Raw genomic sequence first — 15,204 nt, 5'->3', positions numbered from 1 at the left:
CGCTCAGAAAAAACAATCCGTCTACCAGAAAGAGGCATGACTCCATGGCATCAAGTTCAAAAGGAAACAGCCATGCAGAGGAACAAAATCTCCAAATAAATAGTGCCAGAGAAGAACAATCTATCTAATTGTATGAGTTCTCCCGACAAAAACAAAATGCAGTGAGCCAGAAAAATAATCAAAGAGGGTAACTTGGAGCAGAGATTACCTACCTATCATCGCAGGATTTCAGAAGAAAAACTCACACATTATCACTGCCACATGTGCAAAATATGTATGCTAGCAAATATGACACAAGAAGCAAAGGGATGAGGTCTAAGTTCACACAAGTTATCTCAGGAGTGTGTAACTGTCTCAAGTAGCATATTATAAACTTAAACACAGCCAGAGCATCATCAAAGTGAAGAAGGATATGACTCAAAAAATATACCCCAGTGAGACAACAATACCCCTGATATACCACAAATCTAAGATTAGAGTACCACAGCCCAAAGTCAGCTAACAATAGCAGCCACATACATACATTATCTGAGCTCTATTCTGCTTCCGATCCTGTACTGAGGAAGCTACCAAATGGACTGCAGAATGGCAGACGTGTCTACAGTGAGGCAGAGTGAATTACCTGTATTCTATCAACAGAAGATATGTGGGCAACTAAACAAATGACAAGGCAATAGTGTGAATACACTGAAGCATAAACTAGAAAGCTGAGACAGTCTGAATAAGGATAGCCCCTAACAGACTCATATACTTGAATGCTTGGTCCCCAATGTATAGAACCATTGGAAAAGAATGAGAAGGTTAGAAGTGTGACACTGGAATCTGGCTTTAAGGTTGCAAAGCCCATGCCATTTCCAGTTAGTGCTCTCTGCCTAGTGCTTGTGGATCTAGACATAAACTTTCAGCTACTGCTCCAGCACCGTGCCTGTCTACCTGCTGACATGCTCCCTGTCATGATGGACAGGGATTCTAACCCTCTGAAACCATGAACCCTTATCTTTTATAAGTTACCTTGGTCATGGTGTGTTGTCATGGCAAGAGAAAAGTAACTAGGGAAAATGCAGACAAGGCCAAAGAATCAAACATTTATCTTTCATAAACGCCATCTAATTCAGGAGGCCAAAGTATATGAAAGAAGATTCTTTAAAATAATTTCAGAACTAGAGTTATAAGTCCGTGGCTTAACATTTGCACGAGGCCCTGGGTTCAACCTATAGCCTGTTCTGCCCTGCTAACAGATGAGGAGCAAGAATGAAATAAGGGATCTAGGAACTGCTACCCAAAGATTGCCAAAATCCTTAGGTCCAGGAGGAGCTTTTTAACAGGCACATTGGCCTGATAAGAAACCCTGATCAATGCCAGCACCAGAGAGATAACCAGAGTGTGTCAAGCACAAAGCACCACCTGTGAAGTATTCAAACAGATCTCAAATCTATTCATCTCACTACCAATGCTACATGAAATAGGAAAGACAGAGGAAAAACACACAATGATACCAAAAGAAAGCAGCCAGCCAAATCTAAAGAATAGGGAAGTCTACAAAACAAATGAGCTTTTAACAAAAGGCATTTCTTTGTTGGGTTTGTTTATTTATTTATTTATTTATTTATTTATTTATTTATTTATTTATTTATTTTTGAGACAAGGTTTCTCTGTAGCTTTGGAGCCTGTCCTCGAACTAGCTCTTTAGACCAGACTGTCCTTGAACTCACAGAGATCTGCCTGCCTCTGCCTCCCGAGTGCTGGGATTAAAGGCGTGCACCACCACCTCCTGGCAACAAAAGGCATTTCTTAAAGCCATCACTTTGATATATTAAAAGACCACAAAACCCATCAAATATAAAGCATGGCCCTTAACTAGACTTACCAAACCAATTAAACAAAAATCTTGGACAGTGGGAGAGAAACATAAATGTAGATGGGTATTAAATATGAAGCTAATTTTGTGTGTCTTAAACAAAGATGCATACACAGGTCTTTAGAGGTAAAACATTTGGAATTTGCTTTAAAATACTCTAACAGTATCGGCTGGAGTCTGGATAGATGGCTCAGCAGTTTAGAGCACTTTCTGTTCTTCCAGAGGACCCAGGTTCAAATCCTAACATCACATGGCAGCTCACAATTGTCTTGTTACTCCAATTCCAAGGAATTTACTGCCCTTTTCTGGTCCATGGGGAACCAGGCATGCAAGTAGTGCATAGACACACATATACAGGCAAAACATTCATCACATTAATTTTTTCCCCCAGGAAAAGAAAAAAAAAACCCTCCAAACTCCAAGAGCAATGACACGAAAAAGACACATGAAGACTATAAAGAGATTGTCTCCATACTTGAAACATCCTACAGGATTTTCTAAATTGTCTTTGTTTACATATGTCCCCACAGAGAATCAAAGGTCCAAATAGACATAATTAAAACTTAATTCAAGAATAAAAATATAGAATTTAGGGATTGAGGAAAACAGGTTCTAATTAAATATCTGATCTTGGGCAAGTCATTCAACCTCTCAAATCTGTTTTCCTTGTTAAATAAGGCAAACTCACAATAAAAAAGATTATGGAAATTTTAAACTAAATAATACTAAAAATACTCTCATTTTATTCACTAATTCAAAAACCAATAAGTAGGCATTTATGTAGCATACACATAATAAATGTAAACTAGTATTTCTGTGATTAGATTGAAATAAGCAATAAAATTCTAATTTAGTCTAGTTTAAACTTACCACAAGGGCTAAAAAAGCCATTCATTTTAAGAGAAGCTTCATAATTAGTAACAAGTTCCTGGATAATTGAAACCTGTTAAAGAAACATATTTTTTAATTTAAAAATGCTTCACTGAAGATATTTTTACTTGTGAACTAATTTGACTAGAACAGCAATTCATTTTTTAATTTTTATTGATGTGTGTCAATCTGTGTGTAAGCAATTTGTGTGTAGGTGCTCGTGGAGGCCAAAAGAGGGCACCCAATGCCCTAAACCTGGAATTAAATGTGGTTATGAGCTCTCTGACATGTATGCTGGGAGTCAAACTCAGGTCCTTAGAAAGAACAACAGCAAGTTCTCTCAACCACTCAACCATCTCTCAAACTAAAGATATCAAAATACTATTCCTCCCACCTCCCAATCTGAACACTTTAGGGCCAAGAAAAAGAAAAAGCACTGCTGTTGTCTATTAATAATTTCAGGAAGAAAAAGCTCAAAAACAGCTCAAATAAATTTTCATCTCAAAGAGCCTTTGGTTATTTTGATTTATTTTTGGTATTATTCCCCCTCCTCCAACACCAGAGATGAGGATCGACCCCACCTTGAGCCTTCACAGTGAACCCAGGGTCTTGAAAGCTTTCTACCAGCGAGCTAAATCCATAATCCCAGAATCCTGATGTTATTGAAGGACAAATTACCACATTTATATAATTCATGAAAAATTAAATTGTCTTTTGCTTCCCTGTTTTGCTCTGTAAAACTATAAAAACTATAAATATTTTGTTTTTTTTTCTAAATATTTATTTATTTATTATGTATACAATATTCTGTCTGTGTGCATGTCTACAGGCCAGAAGAGGGCACCAAACCTCCTTACAGATGGTTGTGAGCCACCATGTGGTTGCCGGGAATTGAACTCAGGACCTTTGGAAGAGCAGGCAATGCTCTTAACCACTGAGCCATCTCTCCAGCCCAAAACTATATTTAATTTTATAAAATGTCACTCCGTACAGGAAATTTTACGTGAAATGATTCAAAGTTTAAAAAGCACACATTAAAAATGATGGTTCAGTCAGTAAAGTGCTGGTCACACAAGCAGGAAGACCCGGGTTCACACCCTGGCACTCACATAAAGCCAGCACTAGCAGCATAGCTTGTATCTGGAACCATGGGCTGATGGTGTGGACACAGAAGGATTCCTGAACCCATACATTGGTTAGCAGCCTAGCCAAATCAATTAGCTCCAAGTTCAGCTAGAGTCCTTATCTCAAAATGTAAAATGGAGTAACTGAGGAAAACACCTGATATTAACCTCCACATACACGCATGCGTACACACCTGCATGCACAGGTGTACAAACCCCAGCAACATGTACAAACACTACACACACAAACAAAAATAGCTTTAAATGACTGTATCTTGCTTACTATTGCTAATGACCCCAGTAAAGACAGAAACTAGAATCTGTGCTTAGTACAATTAGAGGTCTTCTTTCTAATTCCCTTAGCTAAATACTGCTAAAATAAGGTCTAAAACACTGTTTACTGTTTTATGGAAATTGGAACTTTAAGATATTCTGATTTTCTCTCAGTGTCTGTGCTGCTGGGGTTCTATTTAGGAAGTGATCTCCTGTGCCAATGCATTCAAGTGTACTTCCCACTTTCTCTTCTATGAGGTTTGGGCTGGCTTTATGTTGAGGTCTTTGACCCATTTGGACTTGAGTTTTGTGCATGGTAATAGATATGGAGCTATTTTCATTCTTCTACATGTTGATATCCAGTTATGCCAGCACCATTTGTTAAATATGCTTTCTTTTTTTCCATTTGATATTTTTGGCTTCTTTGTCAAAAATCAGGTGTTTGAAAGTGTGTGGATTAATATCCAGGTCTTCAATTCGGTTCCATTGGTCCTCTTGCCTGTTTTTATGCCAATACCAGGCTGTTTTCTGTACTGTAGCTCTATAGTAGAGTTTGAACTCAGGGATTATGATGCCTCCAGAAGTTCTTTTATTGTACAGGATTGTTTTGGTTTCTATGACTCCACTGACCTAATGGCATCTCCCCACCCCCAACCAGGTAAAGGCATCATACAATGATGGGATCTTTAAAGATTTCCTTATTTATTATATATACAGTGCTATGCCTGCATCTATGCCTGTATGCCAGAAGAGGTCACCAGATCTAATTGTAGATGATTGTGAGCCACCATGTGGTTGCTGGGAATAGAACTCAGGACCTCTGGAAGAGCAGCCAGTGCTTTTAACCTCTGAGTCACCTCTCCAGTCCTACCTAATAGCATTTTACTGTTACACAAATTCAACTATCCATGCTAACTCTAAAATATGATAACAAACTGTAAGAAAAAAAGTCACTGTGAAACTCAAGCTGACTTCAAACTCATTTCAATTCTCCTGCCTTAGCCTCTCAATTGCTGGGATTACAAACTACAAGGATCTGCTATCACATCCAACTATATATCTCTTTTATTTACCTATTTATTTATATATTTTGGTTTTTTGAAACACGGTCTCCTAGATGTCCTGAAATTCTCTCAATAGACCAAGTTGGTCTTGAACTCAGATCTGCCTGCCTCTGCCTCCCAAGCACTGGGATTAAAGGTGTGTGCCACCACTACCTGGCAAATCTCAGTGTTTTTAAAATGCTTTTCTTTGCTATAAACTTCATAGTATGGTAAACCCTTTGCTATAATTATACTATAATCATATATTTTTGGTATACAGTATTTATATTAAATAAAAAGACAAACATTGGTACAATAGAGAAAATAATTAAATCATAGCATGTCCATGGAAATCTTCCTGTAATAATAGCAAAACTGGTTAAAAGCCAAACTTACCTTTTCTGCATTAGAATACAGAGATTTCAAAGTAGTGAACAGGGGCGGACATCCTTTGCTGAAATTTGGTCTCAGGAATTTATCCATGAGTTCTCTAAATTTTTTACCTAGAGACAAAAGTAAACTTTGGCTGATGGGATCAACTGTCAAATTACTGAACAGATAAAGCTCCTTCAGAACAATTATTCTAAGGTCAGGTTTTAAACTTCCAAAGGCAGCACTATCTTGTCATATAACAAGCATAACAGCAATGTTCCAGTTGACATTTCCCCTAATTTCTATTCAAAGTATCTTTAAGGAATACTCTGGCAGGTAAATGAAAAGATTGTGCAGTTTTAGACAGCATAATTTACAAACCACCCTGGTTAAAATTGTAAGAGCAGGTATTCTTCCTAATCTCTCCCTCACATAGACTTTGTCCAAACCCCTGCAGACAACTGATAATGGCATGTCCACATCTACTATGACTGGCACTACCTTTAAGAAGTAGACAAATTGGCCGGGCGGTGGTGGCGCACGCCTTTAATCCCAGCATTGGGAGGCAGAGGCAGGCGGATCTCTGGTGAGTTCAAGACCAGCCTGGTCTACAAGAGCTAGTTCCAGGACCACAGAGAAACCCTGTCACGAAAAACCAAAAAAAAAAAAAAAAAAAGTAGACAAATTATCTTCTTAAACTTTAGTTCAAGTGGTATTGCCAATTTCAACATTTGTTCACTCCACAATCATGGACCAGGGACGCTACTATATCCCAACATTATTTCAGGTACTAGTGATAGAGCAGTGATTATAACAAAAATGTAAAAATATTTACCAGCAGAGACCATCTTCTGGGGAATGAGACTGACGCTAAAAGAATGTTACACATTAGCTTGAGCTAAGGCACTTAGCTATGAAGTAATAAACACCCTACTTGCAACATCAAACAAATAATTTTCCTATTATTGCTACCTGTAACAAAAATTTCTAGTATCTTCATTTTTGTTTTTGTTTCTTTGTTTGTTTGAGACATACCTTTGCTACGTGTCCTGGGTTGGCTCCAACCAACCTTGATAGCCTCCTAACTCAGGCTCCTGAGTGCTGTGATCTAAGTGTCCCTACCAATCGGAAGCAGCTGGTGTCACTTTTTGTTTTTAGCAGGAACATTAAAAGGGGTTAGAGATGTAGCTCAATTAGTAAAAGCTTCCCTGGTATGCACAAAGGCCCTTACTTCTATCCCAAGCACCACAGTAAAAAGGATGTGGTGGTAAATGCTTCTAACCCTAGGACTAGGGAGGTAGAGCATGAAGAATGGGGTATTCAAAGTCATTCTTAGCTACATAACCAGTTGGAGACCAGAATAGGATATGTGAGACCCATCAAAAAAGGAAGAAGAAGGAAATCGGGGGTACAGAAAAAGAGGAAGAAGATGAAAGGGAAAAGAGAGGAGAGAGGGAGAAAATACTGAAAACTACTTTTAAATGAAGACATACAAACATAATGACAGTAAGCTTGAATTTATCCATTCATTTAAAAAAAAAAAAAAAAACAGAAACATGGGGGTCAGCAAGATTGCTCAATGGGTACATGAGCCTGATGACCCAAGTTCAATCTCTGGAACCCACATGTAAGGAGAGAACCAACTCCAGGAAGATGGCCTCTTGTGGGGGTCCTGGCCAGTCTCTGACAGCCTCTCATCTCCACACACACACTGTGGCATATGCGTACAGACAACCCCACCACCACCCCATCTAACACATACACACACACAAATGAATTTAAAAAAACTTTTTCACAAAGTATCTTATTCCAGCAAATTATTTAAATGTTTTCCTGGGTTTTGCTATGTGTAGCAACACTGCACAATAAAACCCAGCAACCCCAAACCAACAAAGCAGACTGGCTATCTGGTTGAGCAGACTGCACTAAATAAAACCCACATAAGCAGTATCACTGAACATCATGAAAATGATTTCAGATTTCTTATGAAATCCTATGCACTCATCTTTTGAAAGCCACAAAATAGCATTTACATCTAGATCAGTAATTCCTTTAAAACCAAAAGTAGTTTCAAAGATCCTATCTTCCCAGCGCTTCCTCAGGCATATAGAGGAATTAATAATATTATGGTGAACAGTAAGAGGCTGTTGCTTAGAAGAATATACATGCTTCGACTGTGTGTGTGCTTGTGACAAATAACCTGTCCACTAAACCCAGCTTCTTCATGTAAACTGAAACTACACCAATTGGTTTAAAGAAAGAGCACCACAGTTTAGGTAGTAGCGGTATCTGGGGTCTATTAGTCACTCTAAACTGTTTCATCCCTGCTATCGGAGAGCTGTATACTTCTACAGCTAAGTTCTGCTTCAGCACAAGTCCAGAAAGAATAAATCCATGACTAAACTAAACCTGCGACACTGTAAGAACAGACGCAGGTGTTCATCGCAGGTATTTCTGTCATAGCAAACAACAAAAGAGTGACTGCTACTGAGGATTTCAAAGGAATGGCACTCTTTTCTCAAAACACTGTGAAGGACACAAAGAGCTCACAACTCTTTGAGGATATACCCTAAACAGATAGAAAACTTGCCACACAAATCACAACAGTTCATCTGCAATTTGTCATCAATTCTAAGAAATTTTATCTTCTCAATACAGCTGCCTTTTTTAAGTCATTTAAGAAAATATTTTTGTACATAGCTTACAATACTTAAAACCAATATTAAACTATATATTGAAGCATGACATTCTTATTTATAGACTAAAATTCATAACTGACCACTCTTTTTTATTCTAAAAATTGTATTCTTTATAAATCAATTCCTAAATTATATTAGTAAGCAATGTTCCCCACGATATCTTTGATGAGAGAATAGATATTTTACAGAGACTTATGAATCAGAAATTAGATACAACCAGGTATAAAGAAAATAATTGTCCCCTGATGCTAGCTGACAACTTCATCTTATGCCCAATTCTCTCTTCCATGTATACTATACATCTGTTTTCATATTATTTGACATGTCATTTTATTGGAAGATATCAAACAATTTACCAAGTAACAGGAAAACTAGAGAAATGCTCACCAGCAGAAACCAAGGAAAGTCAAAGCACACACTTCAGCCATAATGAAAGCACCCTCAGCATCGTTGGCAGACTGTATCTTACTCCCTATTCTTGCAACAACACCTCTTACATCATACCCTCATTTCACAGCCTCAATATAGTTTCATATTAGGAAAAAACTGGCATTTCCAAGCCCCTTTACATGGGATTAGCCATTCGATTGGTATGTCAGTGGGCTTATGACAAACTGGCTTGCAATATGACTAATCACTCTTACACACACACACAAATATATAAACTCTAGAACACAAAGAAAAATTTAAAACATGAATGGTACCCATTAGTTTCAGAAGAATTATTATGTTACAAAAGATATCCTAATATTACCTGGGACAAGATTCAAAGGCAATCTTCTTGGTGAAACTGCTCTGGGATGCTGCTTACTAATTTCTTCATAAATCTGAAGCCTCTCGTCTAAAGTGCCTAGTGTCAGTAAAAATATGTGAGATTATAGTATAATTTTTATGTATAACAATAACAAACCTTAACACAAAAACTGTATTGTAAGTATCAAAGTTGCTTTCCATTTTGTCAAAAATTACATTTAAAATTGTGGTGGTAAAAATACTATAATCAGTAAATCATCCTACATGTGTCTGTGTATGTGTGAGTATGCATGTGTGTGCACATGCATGTGCGAGCCTATGTGCGAGTGTGTGAATGTGTCTGTGTGTGTTTGGCACTTGAACGCAGAGATCCGCCTGCCTCTCTTCCGAGTGCCAGGATTAAAGGTGTGCACCACATCTTAAAATCATTCTTTTAAACCAGCTCTCCAGAAGAACTTTTAAAAAATATAATCAGTAGCTTTCAATACATATTTTAGGTAAAGTTCTTAATATTTTTATGTACAACTATTGGATCTTGGACTTCCATCAGAAGACAGCCTGTGAGCCACTCTAATAAACCCCGTTAGACAACACACACATGCTATCACTTCTGTTCCTCTAGGGAACCCTAACTGACACAAACTCTAATAGGAATAAAATAAAAAAGATTCTAAATGGGTGAAGGAATCCAAAATCATCTCTTAGTATTAAGTATAAATATTCTAGTTAATTTTCATGTCCACATCTAATCTGTAACTTTTCTACACGAAAAAACAACTATTAATGCTATATTCTCAAGCTAATTGTCAAGAATTGCTATAACTTTCATTTTATCAAACTCAAAAGTTAGTTAAGGAAGAAGAGAAAAATCATTACATACGGAGTTGCAATGCCTTTTCCAAGCCTTCATAATAACACCAATTTTCTGCATTCCGATCAATCAAGTTTTTGAATACTTCACCGGCTTCTTTTAATCTTCCCAATTTCAACAGCATTTCCCCTAAAATTAAGTTTAAAGTCCCATTCATTTTGCTTAAACATTGGTTTTCTGACCCAACAGAATTCACTAAGCATTACTGGTAAGCAAGTATTTTACAAAATACTAATTCTACAAGCCTTCGTTTGAACTTGTTATATACAGTTTATATAACTAAACATAGATTAATCTATAGTTTGTCTTCAGAAATGAACCATATTCATTTGTGGCTCCCTCCCATCCCCTAAATATACATATAGATACTAACTTCTTAGTAAAAAAGTGCCTTTTCATAATACATATTTGTATAGCCTCTGGAGATAACTAAAGCCTACACAGTAAAATCTAACTAGCAAGTCCTCTAAACAGAATATGCCAACCTTCTCACATTAAGATTTAAATGTGATTTCCTTTAAGAGTTCCTATAGTAACTGTCTGTTCTGTTTCTTTTCTAGATTATTAAAATTATATAATTAAACACAATTATATAATTAAGCATTATTTCACAGCAAGAAACCTAAGCCATGTTCACATGTGAGTTGTCTTTAAGGTTCAAATCTTTTTACTAATTCACAAAAACTGCAAATGAGTCTGGAAAGTAGGACACTAAAGCCCTCAGATACAATGGGAAGTACACTTAAACTAAGGTAAAAGAGGCTTTTACACTATAGATTCCTGTTCCTAATATCTCCCATTCCCCAAGGAACCAATTTCAAACAAATAAAGCTTTGGACTATCTCTATAATATTATTTAACATTACCATACTGGAATAGGGGGCACATAAAATATTTTTTGTCCTAAATAACCAATTTCCAAAATAAAATCATACTAGGAATAATTATATCACACATACCAACTTTGTGAACTTGACCTCCTACAAAATGGGCAGAACATAACTGCTGAGTAACAAAAATAATAAACAGGTCTTAACTTCTGCACAACTACATATTAGCCAGTCTAATAACTTCCCTGCCTTCCCTAGATATAATTGGCAACAACGTATTTTCATCCCCATAAGCATCCCCGTTATCTGCTACCACCATGAAGCAAATACTATAAGAACACACATAGTGAATAAGTGCACAAGCTTACCAATTAAGTGAAAATCTTTACTTTTACAATTTTTCTTTCTTTTTTTTTTTTTTTTTTTTTTTTGAGACAGGGTTTCTCTGTAGCTTTGGAGTCTGTCCTGGAACTAGCTCTTGTAGACCAGGCTGGCCTCGAACTCACAGAGATCTACCTGCCTGTGCCTCCCGAGTGCTGGGATTAAAGGCATGAGCCACCACCGCTCAGCAACTTTTACAATTTTTGAAAGGATCTTATCTAATGATTACAAATGACTTAAATGTCTACTATCAAATGGGCCTACAAAGATCACTGGAAAAATAATACCACAGCCCACCTCTACGAGCCATACTGAGAACTGGATATTTACTCAAGATTGGTGTTCCCCAAATCCTTGTTACCAACATAAATGAATGTGGTAATCCAGCTATTTACAAGATTGTGTGTGTATGTGTGTCCTGGAACTAGATCTGTAGACCAGGTTGCCCTCAGACTCACAGAAGAGAGCCACCTGCCTCTGCCTCATCAGTGCTGGGATTAAAGGGGTACACTACCTTCTGGCTAATATCTGTTGTTGTTGTTGTTGTTAATGAAACCAGTATCACTGTATCCTACTTATTTTGAAATGACTGCATTCTCTGTTAATGTTATAAGAAAAAGAAAGCAAAAAAAACAAAAAAGAAAAGAAAAGAAAAAGAAAGCTAGAGAAACAGCTGCCTCAAAGTATTAAGATTAATCACAAAAGAGCAATAACACATCAGGAAGGAAAAATCATTGTTATTTCTTTTGCTTCATCATTTACAGGCAGTAAACAAGAAGGAAACTGAATAATTACATTTTATTGATCATTTTAAAAACAGTGTTGTCATTAATGCTGATATTAATGTTAATTACAATACAATACTGCCAGGTACTAGAAAGCTGGTTCAGTGCTTAAGAGCATGCATTACACTTACAGAGAATCCGAATTTAGTGCCCAGGACCCACACTGAGCAGTTCACAACCACCTCTAACTCCAGCTTTAGGGGTTCCAACGCCTCTTGCATCCCTGACAGCTACAGTCACTTATATACATACCTACATTCAGACATACACATATATACAGTTAAAAGTAATAAAAACATCTTACACAAACAAAAACCAACTAAAGGCTGAGAGATGGGCTCCGTGGTTAAGCATAGGCTACTCTTGGAGAAGACCTGGGTTCGATTCCAGCACCCACACAGCAGCTCACAAACACCAGTAACTCCAATTCCAGAGGGTCAAATACCTTCTTCTGACTTCTGGAGGCACCAGGCATTCACACAGTACACATAACATCCATTCAGGCAAAACATTTATACACATAAAATGACAACCCGAATCAGAAAGAGCTATATGTTAATTAGAGAACACAGCTCCCCAGTTCACCCTATATCAAAAGGATGACATGGGTATTAAATTAATAATAGTTTAGTAGCAAGTGCTTGGATGGTCACCAAATGCACGGTATTGCTAGGAAAAAATTTTAAAGTGCCATGGAAAAAAAAAATCAAGTCAACTTACCCTTAATTTCTTCCACCAAAAGTTTATCACATATCTGCTTCTCATATGTTTCTATATGTTCCAAAGATTCTTGAAATAAATCTGCCTCTCTCATCACTTGATTCTGATATAGTATCAGTTCACTATATTCATAATCTATTTTGTTGGGAGGAACCTGAAAGAAAACAACAAAATCATCTTATTTGTATAACTCTATAAATTAGTTTCAGATCTTTAAATTTTTTACTTAGGACCCATTTGTAGACTTAATCCAAAAGCAGTGAAAAATAGGTTAACAAATGATGAATTCTGTCTTTTATTTTAAAAAAGATTATTTCTTTATTATGCATACAGTGTTCTGTCTCCATTTATGCCTGCACGCCAGAAGAGGGCACCAGATCTCATTACAAATGGTTCCGAGCCACCATGTGGGTGCTGGGGATTGAACTCAGTACCTCTGGAAGAGCAGCCTGTACTCTTAACCACTGAGCCATCTCTCCAGCCCCTGATGAATTCTGTCTTTAAAGTAAAATAGGTGTATATGGCCAAGAAGAGGTGAACAGATCTTATATTAAAATATAAAAATGGGGCCGGGCGGTGGTGGCGCACGCCTTTAATCCCAGCACTTGGGAGGCAGAGGTAGGCGGATCTCTGTGAGTTCGAGACCAGCCTGGTCTACAGAGCTAGTTCCAGGACAGGCTCCACAGCCACAGAGAAACCCTGTCTCGAAAAAAACAAAAACAAAAAAAAAAAAATATATATATATATATATATATATATATATATATATATATATATATATATATAAAAATGGGTGACATCCAAAACGGCTAAAAAGATCAAAAACACCAATGACAGCTTATGCTGGAGAGGATGCGGAATAAGGGGAACATTCCTCCACTGTGGATGAAAGTGCAAACTTGTAGCCACTTAGGTAATCAGTATGGTGGTTTCTCAGAAAACTGGGAATAAATGTACCTCAAGACCCACTAGGCCAGGCGGCACACACCTTTAATCCCAGCACTTGGGAGGCAGAGGCAGGCGGATCTCTGTGAGTTCGAGTCCAGCCCAGCCTGGTCTAGAAGAGCTAGTTCCAGGACAGGAACCAAAAGCTACGGAGAAACCCTGTCTCGAAAATAAAAAAAAAAAAAAAAAAAGGCCCACTATACCACTCTTGGGCATATACTCAAAGAATGTAGACCCATATCACAAGGACATCCGCTCAATTATGTTCACAGAAGTAATAGCCAGAACATGGAAACAATCTAGATGCCCTTCAACTGAAGAATTGATGGAGGAAGGTCATTGGTTAAAAATAAAGAAACTGCTTGGCCCTCATAGGTTAGAACATAGGTGGGTGGAGTAAACAGAACAGAATGCTGGGAGGAAGAGGAAGTGAGCTCAGACGCCATTTCCTCTCTTCTCGGGGGCAGACGAGATGCAAGGCAGCTCCTCTCAGAGCCAGAGCCAGGCGCGATGCAGCCAGCGGCCAGGTCAGACATGCCGAATCTTTCCCGGTAAGACTAGTGCTACACAGATTATTAGAGATGGGTTGATCGGGGTATGAGAATTAGCCAGTAGGGCTAGAGCTAATGGGCCAAGCAGTGTTTAAAAGAATACAGTTTGTGTGTCATTATTTTGGGGCATAAGCTAGCCAGGCAACCAGGAGCTGGGGCGGCAGGAACACAGCCCACAGCTCCCCACTACAAAAAATGGATAAAGAAAATGTGGTACATTTACACAATGAAATTCTACTCAGTGGTTAAAAGCAATGACATCCTGAAATTTGCAGGCAAGGGGTTTCGTTCAGTGGCAGAGTGCTTGTCTAGCAAGCTCAAGGTCCTGGGTTTGGTACTCAGATTGGGGAAAAAAAATAAAGAAATTTGCAGGCAAATGAATGGAACTAGAAAAAAAACCATCCTGAGTGAGGTGACCCAGACAGAGAAAGACAAGTATTCACTCATAAGCGGGATATCAGACTTTGTAAAGCAAAGGACACCCAATCTATAATCCATGACCAGAGAAACTAGGTAACAAGGAGAACCTTAAGAGAAGCATACATGGTCCCACTGGAAAGGGAAAATAGACAAGAATTCCTGAGAAAATTGGAGGGGGGAACTGGGAGAAGGGAAGGAGGGAGGAGAACATGAGGAACAGCCAAGATAAGAGGACAGAGAGGGAGAGTAAGGAAAGAGACATCTTGATTGAGAGAGCCATTATATTAGCAAGAAACCTGGCATTAGGGAAATTCCCAGGAATCCACAAGGATGACCCCAGCTAAGACCTAAGCAATAATGGAAAGGGTCCTGAACTGGCCTTCCCCTGTAAGCAGATGACTATCTTAATTCTCATCATAGAAACCTCATCCAGCGACTGACAGAAGCAGATGCAGAGATCCACCACTAAGCACTGGGCCGAGTTCCCAGAGTCCAGATGAAGAGAATGGATAAGCAAAGGGGTCAAGACCATGATGGGGATACCCAGAGAAACAGGTGACCTGAGCTAGTGGGGGCCCGCTAACTTGAGGCTGACAACAGGGGAACCTGCATAGAACAGAACTAGGCCCTCTGAATGTGGTGACAGTTGTGTGGCTGGGGAAGTCTGTGGGGCCACTGGCGGTGGGACCAGGGTTTATCCCTAGTGCTT

The 15,204-nt window shown here is 38.2% G+C and overlaps 1 protein-coding gene across 7 annotated transcripts in view; it reads right to left on the bottom strand.

The window, feature by feature from the left end:
* Naa16 (N-alpha-acetyltransferase 16, NatA auxiliary subunit) overlaps positions 1–15,204 on the bottom strand; it is an 87,924-nt gene that overhangs the window by 57,417 nt on the left and 15,303 nt on the right. For all 7 annotated transcript variants that reach the window (XR_009058135.1, XM_057786555.1, XM_057786553.1 and 4 more), the window contains 5 exons: positions 12,580–12,733; positions 9,873–9,992; positions 8,994–9,089; positions 5,565–5,671; positions 2,729–2,801 (listed from right to left, as the gene is read on the bottom strand). Coding sequence is in view for 6 of the 7 variants with exons in the window: in XM_057786555.1 (XP_057642538.1) it covers positions 2,729–2,801; positions 5,565–5,671; positions 8,994–9,089; positions 9,873–9,992; positions 12,580–12,733 (550 nt within the window). In the remaining variant the exon portion in view is untranslated. The remainder of the gene's footprint in view (positions 1–2,728; positions 2,802–5,564; positions 5,672–8,993; positions 9,090–9,872; positions 9,993–12,579; positions 12,734–15,204) is intronic.

The sequence above is a fragment of the Chionomys nivalis genome, chromosome 12 (genome assembly GCF_950005125.1).
Source record: "Chionomys nivalis chromosome 12, mChiNiv1.1, whole genome shotgun sequence".
In the NCBI taxonomy this organism is placed as follows: domain Eukaryota; kingdom Metazoa; phylum Chordata; class Mammalia; order Rodentia; family Cricetidae; genus Chionomys; species Chionomys nivalis.
Note: the sequence above shows the minus strand (reverse complement) of the source record. Positions and strands in the feature narration are given on the sequence as shown.